At 56.4% G+C, this 21,563-nt stretch overlaps 1 protein-coding gene across 1 annotated transcript in view; it reads left to right on the top strand.

Annotated features, from left to right (window-relative positions):
* Positions 1–21,563, top strand: part of PLXNA1 (plexin A1) — a 105,809-nt gene that overhangs the window by 69,359 nt on the left and 14,887 nt on the right. Inside the window, exons 12-22 of the mRNA XM_082487493.1 lie at positions 3,110–3,261; positions 3,622–3,742; positions 4,067–4,203; positions 4,751–4,918; positions 5,806–5,899; positions 6,375–6,614; positions 6,784–6,927; positions 7,657–7,891; positions 9,259–9,401; positions 12,632–12,888; positions 17,231–17,297. Coding sequence (XP_082343619.1) covers positions 3,110–3,261; positions 3,622–3,742; positions 4,067–4,203; positions 4,751–4,918; positions 5,806–5,899; positions 6,375–6,614; positions 6,784–6,927; positions 7,657–7,891; positions 9,259–9,401; positions 12,632–12,888; positions 17,231–17,297 — 1,758 coding nt within the window. The remainder of the gene's footprint in view (positions 1–3,109; positions 3,262–3,621; positions 3,743–4,066; positions 4,204–4,750; positions 4,919–5,805; positions 5,900–6,374; positions 6,615–6,783; positions 6,928–7,656; positions 7,892–9,258; positions 9,402–12,631; positions 12,889–17,230; positions 17,298–21,563) is intronic.

Genomic DNA, 21,563 nt, shown 5'->3' with positions numbered 1-21,563 from the left:
GCGGGATCTGATCTGTTTGGGTTTCAGTGTCTTATCTGATGGAAGCTGGAAATAAGAGTCGTGCCTTTTCCCTTCGATGCCACCTTCTCGCAGGGTACTGGTGCTGCAGTGTGCTGGCTGGCAGCCAACACGGGGAGAGGGGGGTACCCCCCCACTGGGCACATCCCTGCCTGCAAAGGGCCCTGTCTGCGAGAAGTACTGCCCGCAGGGAGTTGCTTGGGGCTGACAGAGTGCTGGCGGGAGAAGGGGTCCATTCCTGGGGGAGTGGGATGGAGCCCCAGAGCCTGCATCCCCACAAGGAGATCCGCTGTTGTGTGCGGGGCTGCGGGGCTCCCCGTCCCCCGTGGCTTCCCACCGTGCTCAGGTTGAACTTCCCAAAGCTGGACCACTGGGGATGGTGGGAGTGAAGACCGCAGCGGCCAGGTCATGCCTGGGGTGGCCTCGTTGTAGGCTTTGCCCTGTCATCTTGTGCCTGCGTGGCCAGTGCTGCTGGCATCTCCCCACACCACTCACAGCAGCTTCCCAGCAGCTGATGGTGTCCAGCCTTGGTAGCAGCTCTCCCACCTTGAATCATTATGAAATTTTGCAGTAATTGCAGGTGCAGCAGGAACAGATCTGTTAGCAGGTGGGCCTGACCTTGGCGTGGCTCTGCGTTAGTGCCCTGGGAGCTGGCGGTCGGTGTGTGCGTACGTAGCTGGTGGTGCGATGCTCCTCCAGCAGCCCAACTGTTGCCTGCTGCTTCCCACAGCCCGTGTCCCACACCCCGGGCTGTGGGCAGGCTTGGAAGTGGTGCAGAGAGGGCAGCATGGTGTGGTGGGGGAAAAGAGTCTCCTGCAGTGATTTCAGGAGGAGCCGGAGCCTCCTTCCTGCCCAGCCCACCAGAGCGCAGGTGTCTTCAAGGGTGGTGGGGCTGACTGGGAGATGACTATGATTCTTCACCCTTGGAGTAAAGAATCACTTACCCATTGCTTGGTGGTGGGGGCAAGACCCCTTCAAACCTTTTTGGGGTCCTGCCTGGTGCTGGGCTGTGACCCTCTGAGCACTATCCCTTCCCCTGGGAAGGGGGAACCCCTCGGCCTTGGCACCTCCTGGCCCTGCTGTGGCTGCCGGCGCTGGGAGCGAGCCCTCTGCTCGCACCCACCGGAGCTGTTTGCTTCTTGATGTAAAAGGACCCTGTGAAACCAATTAGCAGAAGAGTGGCGGTGTTTGTTGGGGCCAACGGTTCGGAGGTGGAGGGGGGAGAAGGGCGGTTTGAGCAGCCCCTGCTCTCCTCATCAGCTTCCTCCTCCCTCACACCTTGTTTAGCCGTGACCTCCCCGTGCCGGGCGGCTGACGATGTCATTTCATTCCCGGGCTCGTTTCTCCCCGAACGTGTGGCCCTTGTCAGCTTTGCCGCGGAGGAGGAGGAATCAAACACGCCGGAGCAGCTTTTAACACTCATTTAGAAACACCAAACAAAGAGCCGCTTCTTGCCAGCTGCCCCGGCGGAGCTCGATTTCGGGGGAAGACCCAACCTGTCGCGGGCTACAGATGCCATAACGAGCTCCAATCCTGGACTTGGGCAGGGGCTGAGCTGGGTTTAGGCAAACAGCGGTTCCCCACAGCCCTGGAGGGTTTTGTTGGCGTGTAAATTGTGAGTCGTGGCTGCCTCATTGGGAGCCAGTGCCCCAGGCGCTGGTGCCAGCGCTGATGCCGTCCCAGCACACGTCCCGCAGGCTGCCTGTGCGCGGGGGGAACCGGCTGCCCCCGTTGGAGCGCGATGAAGGTGATGAGCCCAGTGCAAATCCGGAGGACAGCGGTTAACCCCAGAGGCGATGGCTGTGGCGGGGCTGTGCAGAAACAGCCCCTGGCTGCATGCGGCCCATCGGGGCTGAAGGATGTGGATGACGTCCGCGGCTGCACGTTTCCCACACTCCGCTTGTCCACCTTTCCTCGCTGCGGCGGTGATGTCCAGGAGCGAGCCCTGCGCGGGGAGGAAGAGAGGAGGAGGAGGAGGCCGCAGCTGGCTCAGGCCCCGGGGTTGCAGCTGCCCAGATTTGCCAGGAATGCAAAGAGCTCACATGTGCTCGGTCGCAGCGTGCGAATGGCGTAGCGTGAGGCTGTGCAGGCGCTGGGCTTAGCGCCGGCGGAGGTGCCTCCCGCTGCTAGCGGGGGGGTCTCTGTCAGCGCCACGGGAGCGTGAGCAGGGGAGGGCATCACCTGCATCAAAGCGGTCCCTTTTCCTGAGTCAGGATGCACCTTCCTCCTGGACCAACCTACCTGCATTATTCTCTCCCTTGCCTGCTGCCTGCAGCTGCCTTTTCCCCTGCTCTGTCTCGGTGTCACCGGGAACCCAGCCCTGTCCCCTGTCCCCAGCTGGGGCGTGCAGCTCGGCCATTCATCCCGGTTAGTGCTGCAGGTGGGCGCTGGGCCTCGGGGCCGGTGAGCGCTGGTGTAAAACCGCTGGTAATTGCCTGGTTGGAGGCAGTGGCGGGCGCGTGGCTCCGTTCATCCCTCATCCCGCCGCCGTCTGTCAGGCCACACCTGCCTGCTTTGTTGGGCATCATCATCCTGGGAAATGAGGCGCAGCGCTGGGGTGAGGTCCCATCCCTTCCCGGCCAGCCTCGGCACAGGGTTTGCCAGTAGCGAGAAACCCTTCTACCCCCTGCCTGCCGTGCGTAGGGACCTGGTGGAGATGGTTTTTTCCTTTGAGGACGTCTGGGATGTAGGGACCTCATCCCTGGGTACATGGCACCTGGCCAAAAGCCAGGCAGCTCCACGCCGGCTCAGCTGGAGCCATGGCTGACACTGCCCTGTCTCCTTCCCATCTGTGTCCTTGTCACCTGCGAGGTGACTCTGTCTGCAGCAGGGTGTCCAAATCCCAGCCCTCTTCATGGACACATCTGGCATCTTCTGGCTTCTTTCTGGGGTAATTTGTGGATGCAGTTGTTCTTTGGGAGGTATTTACAGCTCTGTGGGCTCCTTACAGACATGCTGGCACTTGTCATCTGCTCCTTGCCGCTCGTGGGGTGGTAGCACACATCCCACAGCTGCCCCAGGCTGCAGCCTGCCCGAGTGAGGTGTCCCCGTAGCTCTGCAACCTTGGCTGATGGGCCGTGCTCTCTCCTAGCTCTTCCCTGAGACTGGCCCCAGGCAAGGAGGGACCCGGTTGACCATCACTGGAGAGAACCTGGGCCTGAAGTTTGAAGATGTTCGCTGGGGCGTTCGTGTCGGCAAAGTGGTGTGCATCCCCATTGAGAGCGAGTACATCAGCGCGGAGCAGTAAGTGCCTGGCAAAGGGTGGGTGCGCTCCGCATCACCTTGGTAGGTGGGGGATGGGGGTGCCAAATGTGTTCAAATGCCACCCGTGGCTGCAGAAGACGTGGAACTGGCTGGGCTGAACTGGGAGAGAAGTACCTGCTGGTTGTGTTTGCTCTGGGAGGAGCCCAAAGGCTTCGGGGAAGCTCCCCCCAGGGTTGGCAGTGCCAACAGCCACCGCCTTGGTTTCTCGTGAACCTGCTGGCACCTGGGACTTTTGCGTGGTGTCAGATCTGTTCCTTCCTGAAGCCGGTCCATCCCCACCATGGCACAGGGAGTGTCTCGGTGCTGGGGCACTGAGCGCTCCTTCCCTGCATCCCTTAGGATTGTGTGTGAAATCGGAGATGCCAGTCCGAGCAAGGTCCATGAGGCGCGGGTAGAAGTGTGCATCCGTGACTGCTCACCCAACTACCGGGCCACGTCCCCCAAGAGCTTCACCTTTGTGGTAAGTCCCGTGCTGGGGGACAGGGCTGGTCCTGGGTGGTTTGGGGTGGTTTTGCAGGCAAGTTGGAAAACTGGTCATCGTTTCACCGGAGGGCAGGCGGGGTTGCTATGGGCAGGTGTTGGTTCGTGATGGTTGAAGTTCTCCAAGGCTGCCACTGCTCTGCTGCCCTGCGGTCCTGCTGGCACTGCCAACCCTCAGTGCCATGTCCCACCACTATCCCACAGGTCCTTCTCTGCAGCCCTGTCACCTACTGTGGGCTGCTTGGGGGCGTGGGTTTTGCTCCTCAGCCCATCTAACACCAGGGCTGCTCTTCTCCTTTGACAGACGCCCACTTTCTCCCGAGTGGTCCCAGCCCGGGGTCCTCTCTCTGGTGGCACCTGGATTGCCATCGAAGGCAGCCACCTCAACGCTGGCAGCAACGTCTCTGTGACCATCGGGGGACGGCCCTGCGCTTTTTCTTGGTGAGGGGCACAGAGGGTGGAGGAGGATGGGTGACAGGCACCTCCGGAGGCAGATAGAGCAGAGCTGGGGAGCCAGGAGGGACCCGGGGAGCCAAACCCTGCGGGTGGCCGGAGGTGTCTCCCCCTGAAACCTCTGTGTGTCAGTGGCTGCAGGAAGAGCCCGAAGAATGGGGATTTTTCTCTAAAAGCACAAAGCCCTGAGGCATGAAGTGGATAATTTTTAGATTAGGGATGATAATGGAGCGGCTCTTTAAATATTTTCCTGTGGTAATTACTGGTTATCAGCCCTAATCGCTGCTGTTTGCAGCAGCCGCGCGATGGGAACGCTCAGGAGCTGCTCAGCCTTTCCTGGCTGCCTTTTGTTTCGTTTCTTGGGTTGGGTTGGTTTTTTTTCCCTCCTTTCTCTCTCTCTTAACCCCCCCACCCCCCCGAGCAATATCAGAAGGGGAGAGGGTATATCAGAAGGGGAGAGGGGATAGGGCAGGGAGCTCATGGGCAGCATCGCCTCCTGCCCGTGCCCTGATGGGATTGTGCGTTTCTGCCCCAGGAGAAGCGCCCGTGAGATCCGGTGCAGGACCCCCCCCGGGCACACCCCCGGTGGCTCCCCCATCCTCATCAACATCAACCGGGCAGAGCTGAGCAACCCGGAGGTGAAGTACAACTACACGGAGGACCCCACCATCCAGAAGATCGATCCCGAGTGGAGCATCAACAGGTGAGTTGTGGGGTGCCCACAGGGAGTTTGTGGAACACAGGGGGGGCTCTTCTCTGCATGGATCCCCCCATCCCGATGAGTACATCCCAGTGTTGCTGCGATAGCCGCCGGGCTGTGCTCCAGAGACGTGGCGAGAGGAGTGTGAGCGATGGCTTGGCACCAGGGCCCTGCTAACTCCTGGCCTGCAGCGCTCAGCCTGGCAGGGGGCAAAAGCAGAGAGCGCTTTGGATCTGCTTAATTTCAGCTTGACATTTGGCGGCGGCGAATAAAATTAAAATATTTCCCATCAGGGGATTTTTGAAATGTTTACATATTTTTCTAAAAGGTTTGAATTGGCTGGAGAGGAGGCGAAGGAATCCATTAAGCGCTCGCGCCAAGGGAAACCTTCCCCAGGGTGTTGATGAGGAGCAAGCTCCCCAGGGGCATGGCCGAGCTCTCCGGGACCGTGGGGCTTTTAACACCAAACTGTGGAGAAAATGCGTCAGGGCTCAGCCTGCCCTGCCACCCGCTGCCCGCGTCGTGGCGAATGGGGTGGCAGAGAGGACCTCCTCCTCCTCAGGATGCATTTCCATCGTGGATGCTTGGTCTCCTTTAGCTTGGGAGCTGCCTTCAGACCCCAAAGCTGGACATAGCATGGGATGTTAGTGTTAATTAGCAGGTTTTATATCTCTAGCTGCTCCATGGGTCAGCTGAGATTCGGTGGTGGTGAATGCTGGATCCTGCTGGCTGTGGTGACATCTGGGTGGGATGAAGGGTCCCCGGGCTGTTGTGGTGCACCCAGGCTGGGGCAGATAGGCATCTGGCTGGTGAGGATGGGCGCTTCCCTCCCAGAAGTGGGGACCCAGTGCCAAGCTCCCTCTCCTAACCCATTATCTCCATGTCTCTAGCGGTGGGACGCTGCTGACCGTGACTGGCACTAACCTGGCCACCATCAAAGAGCCCAGGATCCGGGCCAAGTACTGCAGCTCTGAAAGGGAGAACGTAAGTGGTGCTGGCTGGGGCTGGGTGCAGAGCACAAGTAGGAGGGATGCTATCCCTCTGCAACGCAGGGCAGAAAGCGCATCCCTTGCCCATCAGGTGTGATGGCGTGGAGGGGCTGAGGTCCAGGGGCTGCCACCCAAAGAGAGGCACCGATCTCCCTGCAGGACCTCTGGCCAGGTGCTGCCCGGAGAGGGGGAGGTCTCAGCATGCACAACTGTGCGATGTCTGCAGGATAGTAACAGAAAGATCCCAGCCCTAGCGAGCTCCTATGTGCCACCCCTCACACATCCATTGCAGGCAGGAGTCTCTCTGCCCTGGAGTGGAATGTGGTACCTGTTGATGTAACAGCACAGAATAGGAGATCCCGAGTCTAAACTCTGTGTCCAGAGCTGCTGCTCACAGGAGATCCTTGTGGGGTCCGATCCTGATCTCCCTGCTGGGAGCCAGGTTTGACCTTGGTCTGTGCCTCCCGCAGAACTGCACTGTCTACAACGACACCACCATGGTGTGCTACGCACCCTCCATCGACAACCCCGTGCGGAGCCCTCCGGAGGTTGGTGACCGCCCAGATGAGATCGGCTTCGTTATGGATAACGTCCAGGCCCTGCTGATTGTCAACACCACCAACTTCGTCTACTACCCAGACCCTGTTTTTGAGCCGCTCAGCCCCACGGGGATGCTGGAACTGAAGCCCAGCTCTCCCCTCATCCTCAAGGTAAGGCAGGGTGCACCCAAGGGCAGAGGGGTAGGTATGCGTCCCTCCATGGAGGTGGCTTTTTGTCTCTCCTGGGGCAAAGTCCTGTACTGCAAGAGCACGAATTTGCTGTATGTTGGGTTTTTTTAAGCGTTGAGAACTGACAATCTTGTTCCGCGTTCCCTCAAAGGGCAGGAACCTGCTCCCGCCGGCTGCCGGTAACTCCCGCCTGAACTACACGGTGCTGATCGGCGACACTCCCTGCACCCTGACCGTCTCCGAGACCCAGCTCCTCTGCGAGTCCCCCAACCTCACTGGCCAGCACAAAGTCACGGTAAATGCTGCCACCGGTGCCTTTGCCTCTTGTCTCCCATGTGTCACAGAGGTTCAGTATCTATCTCTGCGCCGGTCTTGCTGCGTGCTTGTCCTCGGATGAGGACCAGATAGCCGGTGCCTGTGCAGGAGCATCCTCAGGTACCTTCTTCCTGCTCCCTGGGCATCGCTCTCCCTAATTAGGACCAAATACTTTGTCCCCTCCCCGGCACGCTCAGCTGGGCGTTCCTGTGCCCTAGCTGGCCCTGCCAACAACCCCTCTTCCTCACCGGCTGCCAAGGCAGAGCCTGTGCCAAGGCGGTGTGGGGGTTCCCACCCCTTCCCCCCGGTGCTGGCTCACGCCGTAAGGAAGGCTCCTTTGTTTTGGGGTTGTAGCGCAGCAGTGCTCACATTCCAGGATCCCGCCAGGTTGAAAGGGACCCGACATGGTCCCCCCCACTCAGGCTCCCCACCTGTGAGGAAACTCACTTCACATCCCATCTGCTACTGTAATGTTGTCTGAATGAGACATCAAACTCTCTGCCCTCTCCAGCAGCACGTCCTGCATCCCATTAAAGTGCGCCGTGCTGCTCCAGACCAGCTCCTGCCATCCCTGCTGTTTTCCACACCCTTCTTTCCCCGGGCTGGGAGTCATCCCCCAGTTCCCAGCACAGTGGGCACGGTGGTGGGGGCTGCCCTGGGCGCATGCCGCCTGACGCCAGGTCCTTTCTTTCCCCCCACCATGGTGCAGATCAAGGCCGGAGGGTTCGAGTTCTCCCCAGGGACGCTGCAGATCTACTCGGACAGCCTGCTCACCCTGCCCGCCATCATCGGGATCGGCGGCGGGGGTGGTCTGCTCCTTCTCATCATCATCATCGTCCTCATTGCCTACAAGCGCAAGTCCCGGGATGCTGACCGGACCCTGAAACGCCTCCAGCTGCAGATGGACAACCTGGAGTCCCGGGTGGCCTTGGAGTGCAAAGAGGGTGAGGGATCTTTGTGCCCCCAGTGTTAGGGTCTTGGAGGGTCTCGTACCATCCCAAGGCTCAGTGTGCTCCCACCCTTTCCCTGCTGCCTTCCAGAGAAGCGTTGGGAATGGGCAAAGCTGCTTTGTCAGAGGAAGCGAACTCATTTTGGGTGGGATCTGGGGATTTTTCCGGTTAAGGAATTCCCCTCCCTTTCTCCAAATGGGAGAAAAGAGAGCGAGGAGGGTAGCAAGGGCTGCCTGTGAGCAGGCAGTCGGTCTCTCGTTATGTGACAGACGGATGCTGTGAAATTGGACAGAATTCCTTGTATGATCCTGCTGATAAAACCTAATTGCCCATTATCCCCTTGAGCTGGCTTCCGAGGCCCCGACCCTGCCAGCCACAGCCAGCCCAGGCGCTGCGGATGGAGCAGGCACCAAACCCAAGATAATAAAAAGGGGAAAGAAAGAGAAACCCTTTGCTGCCCCAAATCCCCATCCCTACACACGCCTGCGGATGGCACTGGTGACAGGGAGAGGGGAGGGAGCTGGTGGAGGGGATGGTGTCTTGTCTTCCACAGCTGGCAGATAAAAGGATCTGCTTTTAATTAAAAGGCACAATCTCTTCCCTGCCTTTTCTCTTTTCTAGTCCCACTAGTTACAGATAAGATAGCATGCCTTTCAAGCTGACGGTTTGTTTTTTCTCATCAGGCTGACGAGCCTGCAGTCCTCTGCCTGGCTTTCAGCTCCCTTTAAAGTGCTGTTAATTTGATTTTTCTGAGGGTTTTCTCCCCCCCCGCCCCCCAACCCCTTTCCCTGGTGCATCTCCAGGACTCCTCTCCCGTCAGCTTTTCCCTGTAGGCGCAATTAAAGGTTCAGGACCCCCCCTGCATCGCGTTCCCTTGGGAGCTGCGGCTGCCTCTGCTCGGATCTGGAGGTGCTGGGGTGGGTGTGTTTAAACTCTTCTCTCGAGTAGTATTTAGGTCAAAAAGAAATGAGGACATTCTTGTGGTTTAGGCTAACGTTTTTTCCCCAGAAGCTCTGGCTTTGTTCAAGCCTTGGTGTTCCCTGCTGCTCCCAGCATCCCTGGGAGGCTGTGAATGCTGAGAAGGGGGGTTTTGAGCTCCCTGGGACCTGGTGATCCTGTTCCCAAATCTGCCACTTGATTTATTCTGGGGAAGTCATCCCCACCCTCCGCAGCTCAGTCTCTCCATCTGTGAGATAGGGGCAGCGATCACAGCCTGCCGCAGGGAGGGATGCGGAGCCGATTCATGCCTGGGGGGGGGGGTCCCACCCATGGGGTGCCGAGCGGTGCGGTGGAGGCTGGGTGCCGATGCTGTGTGCTGCCACTCCAAAATGCGTTGCTTAATTCCGCTTTTCCCACCCCAGCCTTCGCTGAGCTGCAGACTGACATTAACGAGCTGACCAACGACCTGGATGGAGCTGGGATCCCCTTTCTGGATTACCGCACCTACGCCATGCGGGTTCTCTTCCCAGGGATTGAAGACCACCCCGTGCTGAAGGAGATGGAGGTGTGGTACCATCTGTCTGTCTCTGTAGGGTCGTGCCCCTGCCTGGTCCCCTGCAGGAGCCCCCGTGCCCCAGGGGCAGGGTTGGAGGGATGCTTCGGTGGGATGCTGCCCTGGCCCGGTGCGGCAAAGAGCGTCTCGCTGCGCGGCAGCCGCCGCAAATGTGGACTGGCTGCCGAACGGTTACTGTGCTTTCTGACATTAATATCAATATTTATATTAATATCATTGCCGCTGTCATTTTCTACAGCACTTGCTTTATTCAATTGGGTTTGTTTGATGCCTGACCGGCCGCTCGTTTCTAGCGGGCTTGTCCAACATCGCCTGCTTGCTTGGCTCCGTTTCTCCATGCAGAACCCGTCCTTGGCATCCTTCCCTTGCTCCCCAAACCAGCTCCCTCTCCTCTCCCGGCCTCCCCACGTCTGTTTAATTTAGTGCGTGCAATTGCACAGCAATTGGCTTCTCGTTTGCTGGACTGCCGAGGCCGCTCTTGATTAGAGAAAGGAGGGGGGTGACCTTAGCTTCCCCTCGCTGTTGACCCGGCAGAGTAATTAATGTCGACGTGGGCTTCACAGTGTATTTAGGAGAAGTAATCGGCCCTGGTGCAAGATGCACGGTCACTAATTACAATGCAACAAGCTCTTACCAACTGCGAGTGCACGTGCTGGTGTTGTACGCCAGCATGGCTACAGCTCGAGGCCCTGGCCCTCTGCCTGCTCGCTTTCCCCGGTCCCTCATCCCAGCCCTGGAGAGGGCGGCTGGGACCCCGTTTCCATGGATTTCCCCTTGCAGCTCGGATTTCCGGATGCTCGGAGCAGCAGCAGGCGTGAGCGGAGCCCTCCCTGGGGCACAGCCCTTCCCGACTGTGCGAACGCCTGGCTCTCCCCTCACCTCGGCTCTTGCTCTTAAGGATTTTTCTCTAAAGAGAGAGGGGTGGAAAGGGTATCAAAAAGGGTTATCGGAGGAGGAATTTTTTGTTGGCCGTGGCAGGCTGGGTGGGATTTTGTCCGCTTCCAGCTCCTAATTCAAAACATCTCACTTGAGACGACACGCCAGCTCAGCCTGGCCTGGGAAACAAGAGGTTAAAGTTGCAAAGGAGAGGGGGGGAAAAAAAAAATCCCCCAAAGAGATTAAATAAAGCAACTAGAGTTGTGTAAGCTTCATATAATTTAATCAGGTTTGCTTTTATTTGTCTCTTTACTCAGAGTGTAACATTAGCTATTGCAAGTGACGGGAAGGAAACGGCACTTGCTCGCGCACACGCTAATCTGCAGCGAGCATCAGGCTGTCGGTACCCGCTCCCTTTCTCTTCAGGTTTTGAGGGGGAGGTTTGTTGATTTGGGAGAATTTAAGCCTGATTAAATATTTAATTCAGTATTGTTAATTTATTTCTGCTAATGATCAGCAAGTTAAACACTGGGGCCCGGGAAAGCGACAGGCACGTGAGGGGCTCAGGCATTGCTGTGCTGCTTGGGATGGGGGTTTCGGATCCTCCCGTGCTCCCTGCCAGGGCTCCCATGGGATGGTCACTGTTGGGCAGGACCTGTTTCCCATCTGAGCAAGCTCCTGCTGCTCCACTCTGGGATAGAGAAAGCCTCTCATCCCGTGGTCTCCTTTGCCTGGTCTTGGCTGCAAAAACACCAGCGATGCGCAGTGGTGGGGATGCAGCACATCTCCCTCTGCCCCAGTTTTACTGGAGAGTCTGGTAGGTCTCCAGTACAGCCATTGTGCTCCAGCCACCTCTTGGGTCTTTCTGTGCTGAGGAATCAACCGGTATCTCTGTGTCCCCGTAGGGAGCAGCTGATGCTGCTGAACCTCAGGCATCTGCCTGAATTACCAGCAATATTGCAGAGAGGTCCCTGCGTCGTCTAGAGGGAGGGACTCCAGGAAAACATCATTTAAATAATTTCTGTTCCTAGCAGGAGGTTATCCTCTGACCTGCATTAAGGGAAATTAAGCCACGTGCTTGCTCGTGTGGTGCCCACGAGAGGGACCCCAAGGACAGGGGCAGAGAGGGTTTATCGCTCCCCCATCACCCTTCTGGGATGCTCTGGGGCAGGTGTCCCTCCTTACCTGGGTGATGAGGGTGACAGTGGCACCTTGGGGCTCGTATCACAGTATTGACAAGGACTGGGTGGGAAATGGGGTTTTTGTCCCGTGGGAAAGAGTATTTTGGAGGTGGAAGTTACAACCATGAGGAATTTCACTGAACTGTGGAGCTCTTATCCAAAGTCTTGATTGAAGTGAAATGATTTGATGTGTCAAAACCCTGTTCTTCATTTTGAGTTGGTGTTTTGAAATGAAAAGTGTTGTTTTGTCTCCAAATATCTACATGAAATGAAATTTTTCACTTACTCTCCCAATCAGGAAGACAAGGGAGGGGGAAAAAAAAAAATTAAAATTGACGTTTTACCACAGTAAGGCTTTTATTCAGAAGAAACCATCTTTTCTAATGGGAAAACGTTGTGTTGTAAAAATGTTCATTTCTGATAAGAAATGTGGTCAGGGCTGACCAGAGCTGGGCTGATGATGGCAGCGTGGGGATGAAAGGAGGATGAAAGCGTCCCAGCCCAAGCCCTGCTGGGTCCTACGTGGCCAAGTACAGCCAGAAATCCACCTTCAAATGTCTCAAGAGGAAAGGGAGCGTTTCAGGCTGTGTCTGGAGCCGGGCAGAGCCAGGTTTCTGCTATTTGCTTCCCTGTCTGAAATCCAGCCCTCCCCCCAAAACCAGGCGGGTTTGCTGCTGGCGGAGCTCAGGGTTGTGGCTTTATTTGCTTTCTGTGCAATACCCAGAGCGCGTGTCGCAGTGGCTTGGGTGGGAATTGAGCTGCTTGTTAGCTGAAATTGAAAATTGTAATTTGCGTGTGTGTGTTTGGGAGAGAAGAGTGTTTGTTTACGGGAGGGAGGTGCGTGTATATGCCTGCACACGCGTGGGAGAGAGTCTTTGTATGGAAGTGTGTGTGTATGTATATGCATATATAAATGGATGCCCTCAGACTGTGTTAACCTGATGCTGACGTATTACAAACTAGAAAATACTTCTGGAGGGAACTGAGGCTGATCACCAAAGAGGAAGCTTGGCAGTATGGAAAGAGCAAATCCAGCTGCTTTTTGGCCCCTTTTCATCCTTTCCTTTTGGGGGATGAGGGTGAATCCAGGGTCTTGTGCGGCCCAGCCACTTTCTTCTCATCACGCCTTCGTGCCCATCTCCCAGCTTTGCTCTATCCTTGCAGGTCCAGGCAAATGTGGAGAAGTCCTTGACCCTCTTTGGGCAGCTCCTGAATAAGAAGCACTTCTTGCTGACCTTCATCCGCACTCTGGAGGCTCAGCGGAGCTTCTCCATGCGGGACCGTGGCAATGTGGCCTCCCTCATCATGACGGCGCTGCAGGGTGAGATGGAGTACGCCACGGGTGTGCTGAAGCAGCTTCTCTCCGACCTCATTGAGAAGAACCTGGAGAGTAAGAACCACCCCAAGCTGCTGTTGCGGAGGTGAGTGACCATCTGAGAGGCTGGGGCTGTGGGACAGTGCCCAAGCTCATATGGGCGTGTGGACATGAGCTGGTGTCCTTTACGGATGCCATCAGTGGTGGCTTTGGTGTTGGCTGTGGCAATGTTGACAGTGGTTCTGCGGTTAAGCATTTCCTTGCCTTTCTGCATGCAAGTATGAGAGGGATGTGGGACCATCTGGATTCAGTCAACTCAGGTGTTGTCCATGGGATGTTCTTGCCCTGGTTTGGCTCATGAAGGTTCGTGTTGTCTGGGAAGGAGGGAGCAAGATGCTCAGCAACTGCCAGCTGCGTAGGCTGGTACAGGGAGGATGCACGCTGGTGTCAGGCGCTGCTGCGTATTGCTGCAGCAATGTTCCCACCTTCCCTTCTCCAGGTGACCAGGCGGTCCCCCACAGCTCTCAGCACGTGGGGCAGCTCTCACCTTGCCTGGCGGCTGCCTTGCTGCATGGGTGCCTCCGCGGGCTGGCAGCAGCCAGGAGTCCTCCTTTCCTTCCTGCCTCCTCGGGGCTTGCCCACCTTGCCAGGCACGTGGGGGTTTTCCTGGGAAAGCCAAGCGGATCTTCGCAAGCTGGGAGTCTCGCCGGGGCCGGGGGGAGCGTGAGCAGGAGGCAGCCTGCCAAGCCCTGTTGTGAGTCTGCCTGGCCCATCAATATTTAACGATAGCTCTGAGCTCTCCTTCATCATGGGCTGATGAATATTGAAAGATACACCAAGTGCTGAACAAAAACAATTAATAAGCTCCACCAGCCCAGCTCGAGGCCCTCCGTGGCGTTTTCTCCCTTTGCTCGCCGTGCTGTGCCTCACCATGTCTACCTCCACCAGCCCGGTGCCACCAGCAGCGATGCAGGGATGGCAGGGGGCCATGGGGCTGGCATGTCACCAGAAAGGCTCAAGAAAACCAGAGCATCTTTCAAACGTCAACCAACGTTCATGGCATGGCCAGAGTGGACAAAGCCTATGGGGTTTTTTGTGCCTGGCCCTGGGGAGACGCCTGGAGAAGACACAGATGTGGGCTGGTCCCAGTTACATCCCTGTCACCTTCCCTCTGCCGGTCTCTTTCGGCACATTGCTTTCTTACTCACTCTGCTTCATTTATCACACTACAAGGGTGCCCTTAATTTCTCAAAGCACCTGATTAGCAATGTGCCAGAGAGGGGATGCAGTGCAGACGTGTGGCTGGCTGGGAGAGGGGTGGCTTTTGGAGGTGCCGACCCCCGTCCCCATCCCTGTTCCCCGAGTACATCTTTAGGCTTTTCCCTTCTTGCTGTCCCTCCACGACACCAGGCTTCACTGAAATATTTACACTGCATTTCCACCTCCTGGGTCTCCCAGAGCATCACGAAGCCGCTGCCATCGGAGCAAAACTCCGGAATGAAGTAAATCAATGAAATATAAATAAAAGGTGGTGCGGGGAGGCCAGCAGCTGCAGCGGCTGAGCCGTGGGAGCGGCACGGGGGCAGAGCACAGCCCGTGCCGGCATGGTGAGAGCCGGCGGCACGAAGACTGTCGGTCCCCAGCCGCGGAACTTGAGGGCCTGTAGCAGGCGAAGCTGCAGGAGACTTAGGACAGGGATGAGGTCCCCCGGGCAGTACCTTGCTTGTGCCTCCCTGCGTGATATTTAATGAAGAGACTTTGTTCTTTCTGTAGCCGCGGCGCAGAGTGAGTGGTGCTGAGGGCTGTGCTTCTCCATCCTTTTGATTAGCCCCGCTGTTGGGCGTGAGAGTGTGCTTACCGCCCAGGGCAACTGGATTAACATCGATCTAACTGGGGGGAGCTGTTATTTATTTATTTTGTTATTGGATAATCCCTCTGTTGCTGTGGCATCTGGCTCTATTGCGGATAAAGACAAACATCCTTCGGAGCCCGGGTGGTGACACTTCAGATGATGAGTGGTACAGGCTTGTCTGTGAAGGACCTGGTCTGGGGCCGGGAGGATGTCTACTGAGTGGCTTCAGTCCACCCCCTCCTTGGCTTTCTCCTCATATCCCTTCTCCTTTCTTTCTTCCCCTTGGTGGATTAATCTTCCCTGGTGGGCACAGGAAGGTTTCCCTCCTCTGGACGCTCAGGTATTACTGTCCCCTAATGGTTTAAGGAGAGCTGTGCTATTCCAGGGAGGGCAAAAAGGGCTAAGCCCCATTAGCACAAGAGAAAGCCTGGGATGGGACCATTACAACCCTGAGTCAGCTTGAATAAACTCTGGGAAAGTGGATTTCCTACCCCAGCCATCTGGCCATCGGGAACTGCCATCTGCCGGGCATGGCATTGCTGTTGGGCAGTGCATGGCATTGGGCAGTGGGAGTCCTCCTGGTGACTCTAAGGTTCAGGTTCCTTCACGATTTTGTCTCTTGGATGTCCATTCCCCTGGTGCAATGGGAATGCAGCCACATTCATGAGTTATTAGTATTGCTCGTGCTTTCAGGAGCATCTGGGTTTGCAAGTGGCTGATCTGATGATTAATGCGTAGGTAAGCTGAGGAAGCCTAACCAGAGAGGGTCGGGGGGCGGGCTGGCATTTTTATTTTAAAGGGAGTGAAAGCCTCTTTAAAAATAATGGATGTGTTAAGGGGAATTTTAATCTTACGGCAGCGAGAGCGGGCTGTGGTGCAGAGACAGGCGCGTTAAGCTGCCTGTGTAGGGCTGCACAGTGCACCTGGGTCCTGTGTCACCCTCAGCTGCCTCCATGCCAGGCTGTCCCTTTCCTCTGCTGGTGTGGCATGTCCTGACTGCAGTACCACCACCTTGAGGTCCCCATGTCCTATTTGGACCCACCACGTCTCATACCCATCCTGTGGGATCCTGCTCTCCCTCTTGTGCACATGCTGCACGATGATGGTCCCAAACAGACACAGGCAACTACCCTGGACCTTCCCTGCTGTGTTGGAGCACAATGCCATCTGGCTTTGAATCATGCTTTAGGAAACTAGGGACAATATACAGGTTTTCTCAAGGCAGTTTTGGCTGCTTCCTTCAACTACATCTCCAAAAGCTGAGAGGCACAGCTCCATTTTAAAACTCCTTTTTGAGCATTGTTCCCTGCAAACTCCTACATCACCACCCCACTCAAGGAGACAGACAGAGACCTGGGATTTCCACCATGCAGGCAGGGAAAGGTTAAGTCCCACGTCTGGCACAGTGTCTTTGCACAGTGCTCCAAAGGTAGATGAGAAACGGCTTAAGTTTCCAGCCACTGCTCTTACTCCTTCCTCCTTTAGTCCCCTTGGTTTTGGCTGAATTAGTACTGGGGATAAGTTTGACCAAAACCGCATTGGCATCAAAGTCTTCAGACTTAAATCCAGCAGTGGCTTTAACGAAGGCCATGTGCCAGTGGACCGGTGCCCTCTCTCTGTGTTGCAGGGCTCTGTGTCCCTGCCCAAGGGCAACCCAGGCCCAAGAGTAGGGGCACGGAGAGAAGCAAGGGTGCAGAGCATGGCCCCCTAAAGCTTCACCATCACCACCGCTGAGTGCCAAGAACCAGGTGTCCTCTCCTCCAGCAGTTCTTCTGAGCAGACCTTGCACAGGCTGCTGGGGAAAACTCTCTTTATCCCTCTGGTATTGGTGGTGATTGTCCTCTTGCTCTACAGTGGGTCCTGGGCTTTGAGGCTGTAGAGATTAAAGGCTACTTTGAGGGTTGCAGGGAAGTCCCATGTCACCCAGTAGTGGTGGCCCTGTGTCAGAGCATTAGCAGTATTGAGTGCATTGCAGGAGCAGAAGTCAGCAGCAGCTCCTGGGTGGGGAGAGGGGCTTCCAGCAAGATCAGGTACTTGGTGATGTGAGAAGAGGTGCTCCTGTCACGAGAATGTGGGTCAGGAGCTGACTTCGCCATGCAATCTCAGCTCTTCCCTTCAAGTTGTGCTTTAACCAGGGAGCTTGACGTAGGTTTGGTGACATTTCCCTGGCTCAGGTGTCTCATACAGTCCTCCTGTGGAGGGAGCTGCCTGGTTCCAGTGGGACACGATGGAAGAAACAAACTTCACTGAAGTAGAAGGTACCAGGGAGACGCAGAAAGCTGGTCATCCCCTGGGTGAGACTGCCCATGGGACAAGGTCATGCTCGGCTCTCTCTGGTTCTCCGAATACACTGGAGACCAATTTGCTTCTCCTTCCTGGGCAGCTGCTGTGGCACAACCTTGTGGATGGGCAGGCATTCCACGAGAGCTTTTGCTGCCTGCTTGTGGCCCTTTGCTTCGAGGCTCCTGCCTTTCCAGATGTGACCTTTTAAAGCCAAAAATAATTTAGCCACAGTCCAAGGCTGAGGTGGCAACAGGTGAGATCAGAGACCTTTAATATCCTCTGCTGATGGCTTTGCTCTCTGCCTTCCCTACAGAACGGAGTCGGTGGCAGAGAAGATGTTGACGAATTGGTTCACGTTTCTGCTGTACAAGTTTCTGAAGGTGAGTTTGGGAAGGGATGGCAACTCCGTGTGGGCAGGGAGGCAGTTCCTACTTCGCCAGGATGGGCAGCGTGGTACCCAAAACCTGGGCTGATGTGCTCCTGGGTGCTGCTGCTCCCTCCCGGAGCAGAGATTGCTTCCCAGGCCTCCGTCCCCATCCTGTGTTTCTGAGTTGTGATTATTGATTCTGGGTCTCCTTTTTGGGAAATAGCTGAGCTTGAGAAATTAAATCCAGACCAGGATTGCTTAACGCGTAGTGGGTTTGAGATCTTCTTAAAAACGATGCCTGGAGACAGGATAAATCTGAAGGAACTCAGCTGAGTCTTGAATCCCTTTGGAGTGGTCCCAATTCCTTCCTCCTTGCCTCTGCAAAGGAGAGGCAAGGAAGGAGGAAAAAGCCCCGGGAGCTGGTCTTTCTGTAGACATGACTGCGATTGGAAGATATTTCTGCCTATTTGAGCTGTAGTTTGATGGGCTGCGCTCTTCATGTAACGCTGCTGCTTTTCCTTCATCTCTTTGATACTGATGCTCCATGGTAGGGGAATCGTTTCCCCCAGGCATCTTCACTTCTGCTGCTGCTTCCCCTCCAAAAGGTGCCCCGGTGGGGATGGACGCCCCGTGGGGCCTGTTGGCAGCCAGGGACACAGCTCTCTCCGCTGCACGAACTTGAATTCAAGCTTGAATTAGCTTGAATTCGCCTTTTTCCCAATTTCATCGGGATAGCAGAAGAGGATGCCAAAGCGCAAGGGCTGTTTTTACCACTGGTTCATCCAACCTGTATTAAGAACATTTAGTCCGTCAGCACTGCTGCTTCCACCTGCCGGACCCGCACCAGCGGCCATGCGGGTTACACAGCCGCAGCTCCGGCCCGTGGACCCCCGGCTTGGTCCCGCTGCCGCTTTGGGATGACACCAGCGGGGTGAACGGCGCCTGCGGTCCTGCTGCTGGTTTGTCAGTCAGCAGAGCTGTTTCTTGGGATCCTGCCTGGCGTCAGCGCAGCGAGGCTGGGTGGCATGCAGCCGTTTTTGTGGGATTTCATCCCTCATTAAGATAAAGAGGGTTTGAACCATTTCCAGCCAAGAGATGAGAGCGAGCAGGAGTCTGTGCAGAACTCAAGTGATCGTCAACGAGAGGTGATTTATAATATCACTTACACGCACTTGGCTTTTTGCCTCTGTCGAGGGATAGCCTGTATCTATAAAAATCTAACTGTAGCGTGCAGTGGAGATTGCTTTCCAGGGGTGGGAGAGGAGGAAAGCTGTGCTGTTCGTGGGGAGATGTCAAACCTCCCAACACCTCTTCGGGCCGGGGCTTTGCTCACCAGGGCCACCCTGCAGTGGCAGTACCTGGTGGGATCAGATAGGATGTGCCCAGTGGGATCAGATAGGACGCTGGCAGATGGCTCTTTGGGCTCTGGGACATGCAGGAGTAGCTGTTGCTGTGGATAAACTCCCTCGGGGATCCTTGAAGTGGACATGGTGGTGCTTTGCCTGAGCAAAGTGCAGTACACAGCCTTTGAATGCCCACAGTGGCATTTGGGGAGGTTGCATTCATGTGCGGGACCTGATGCCTTTGGCCTGTCCCTGGCTGGCCTGAGCCCTGTGGGCAGGTCACAAGGGCACGTTCACCTCCTTCAGAAGCTGCTTTGGACCTGTTCATTTGCCACCGCTGCCCTGCATCTGCCCTTGTACAGTCCTGTCCCGCTTCGGAGAGACTGCTGGGTGCATCGCCAGTGGGGGACAAGTCTGAGGAGGAACAGGAGAGAGAGACGTGGGGATGGGACCAGGGCAATGCCTTTTTATAAAGTCCTTGGCTAAGCCATGGCTTTGGCAGGGGAAATCGCCTCCAGTCTCTGGGTGGTAGAAGGAGGAGAGAGAGGTCTGATCTAGATGCACCATTACAGGAGGAACATATGTGAAGGGCTCGGATAAACCCGCTGGCTGCGAGGTTGTTACGCTGGGAATCATCTCCCAGGGGAAGTGGTGGAAAGTCCATCACCTGGGTCACTTGAGTTAGACTGTAAGAGGTTTGAGGATGTGTTCGTGGCCTCTCCGGGGTTGGCCCCACCAGAGGAGACCCACAGGGCCGTTTCTCCCTGTCTCCTGGCAGTGAGGATCGCAGGTGGCATCAAAAGCAGGAGAAGCCCGTGGAGTAGATGGAGAGGTATCACAGCAGACAGTTTGCCAGCAGGGAAACATATGCCTTGCACCAAACCGCGGTAATTGTGCATGTAAATGAGGCAGGCGGACGTGTGCCCAGCTGCCAGATCGGCTCTCGGCAAACCTGCCCGGAGCAGGGCCGGGCGCTCAGCGTGGTGTGGCCGTGATATGCAGGGGCGAGGGATGGGGACAGGGACGGGACAGCCACCCCTGCCCAAGGCCAGCAGCGTGGGGAGCCAGCAAGGGCTGGCACTTTCACGGGGACGCTGTAATAGCATTTATCAGGCTCTTAATGAGACACCCTGGGGAAAGGGAGAGGGATGAATCGAGACAAGCGCTGAAAAATGCACGATATTAGGTGCCTGATGAGCTAGATCTAGTCAATACGACAGTTTGAGCGTTGGCTGGCTCGCCTCGGTCTGCTCCCCACGTACCGACACGGGCCTGGATGTGCCGTGCGTGGGGCTGTTTGCAGTCCCCCTCCTCCAGCTCGGCTCCCATGGAGAACCCCCCCCAGCCGCCCCGTTTTGTTCAGGCCTCCAGCAGTGAGCGAACTGCCTCAGGACTGGCAGCGTGGGATGGCTGCGTTTGGGGGGCAGGCTGCCCTCCGTCAACCCGCAGGGCTGTCCCCATCTCAGCGGTCCCTGCCTGTGTCTCACCTGATGGAGATCATCTCGGGGGAACTGCCTGGTGATGGTTTCTGTGGTCCCTGTTAATTTTGGTGGCCTCTGTCAGGGACGAGCCCTAAACCATTCTCATCTGTAGTGGCTCAGTGAGCTGTGACCCACAGCAGCATCTTGGCCCAGGTTCTCAAAGGCTGGTTGGGAGTGAGGTTTTGGATTTTTAGGGTAGGATTCGCATTTAGGACAGGTGGGGAAGACAAGCTGTAACATGGAGGATGCGCAGAGTCAGGGGGACAGGGCAGAGGGGCTGTTTCAGTTAACATTAGGGTGCCTGACAGGTCAGAAGGAGACCAGGATCCACAGAGCGATCCCTGGGCATGCAGGTTCCCCTGAAAGCCTGCGTAGTGCTGGAGGAGTGATGGACCCATCACCGGGACCACTGATGCCTCCATCCCTCCAGGAAGGCCATAGGGCCAGTTCTAATCCATGCATCCAAAAAGAGCTTTATTCCCCATCAGCCCGGCCAGTGTCTGAGCAGCGGAGGAGGCGATGCTGCGATGCTGGGAGTGCAACCGGGCTGCTGATGTGGGGAGGGCTTTCTCGGTGGGGATGCCCAGAAGTGGGAACAGAGCTGCAGATGGCGAGGCAGCAACCGTACCTCACCTGGAGAGGGGAAATGCGTGGGCTGAGACAGAGCAGCCATGCCAGATGTGAGCAGGAGTCCCGCTCCAAGCTATCCTCCATTCACACCACTTCCGCAGACTTGGAAGTTTTACAAGATTTTACAAGTGGCCAAAAGGGGTGGGTTTGGGGTGCTGTGGGAGTCCCTGGGGGCTCACCGCTCTGCGGCCAGCCCTGGCGCTCCCCTCTTGCCCGGCAGCCGGTAATGCGCAGCGTAGCACCCACCTTGGGTCTCTCACTTTTCTAAGCTGACTTAATGAAGCCAAGTTTGCAAATGAAACATAATTTCAAAGACAGGCGTGTTGTCGGAAGGTCTGGGGATGATGTATGCCTGTTCCTGCTCGTTAGCAGCTGTCTCTTTAATTACCGCAGATGCTAACGAGATGCTAACAGCATATGGTGACAGGGAGAGCAGCCGCACTTTGCACCAAAGTACAATTTATTTGTGAGGTGGGAGGGAGGGAGGGGCGAGGGCTGGTGGGGTAAAATCTGCCGGGACTTCTTGCTGTCCTCTCTTCTCCCATCAAACCCTTTTTCCCCTTAGGGCTGATGCCTGTATCTGGAAGGGCTCAATGGAATGCAGCTCAGGGGAGAGATTTGGGCCCTGAGTGGTAAAGGGGTGTCCACTTCCAGCCCTCCTATGCCATCTCATGGCTGGTTGGTGCCTCCAGTCTTGGTGGGTCCTTTGCTGTTCCTGGGTCGCTGCAGTTCCAGCATCTGTGGGGGAAGTGTCTAGTCCAGTTTCCCTCTCCCTTCCTCCCACCTAGGAGGTAGATGCTGATGGAAACCATGACACTCTGGCTA

The sequence above is a fragment of the Vanellus vanellus genome, assembly GCF_965231255.1.
Source record: "Vanellus vanellus genome assembly, chromosome: 9".
Taxonomy (NCBI): domain Eukaryota; kingdom Metazoa; phylum Chordata; class Aves; order Charadriiformes; family Charadriidae; genus Vanellus; species Vanellus vanellus.
Note: the sequence above shows the minus strand (reverse complement) of the source record. Positions and strands in the feature narration are given on the sequence as shown.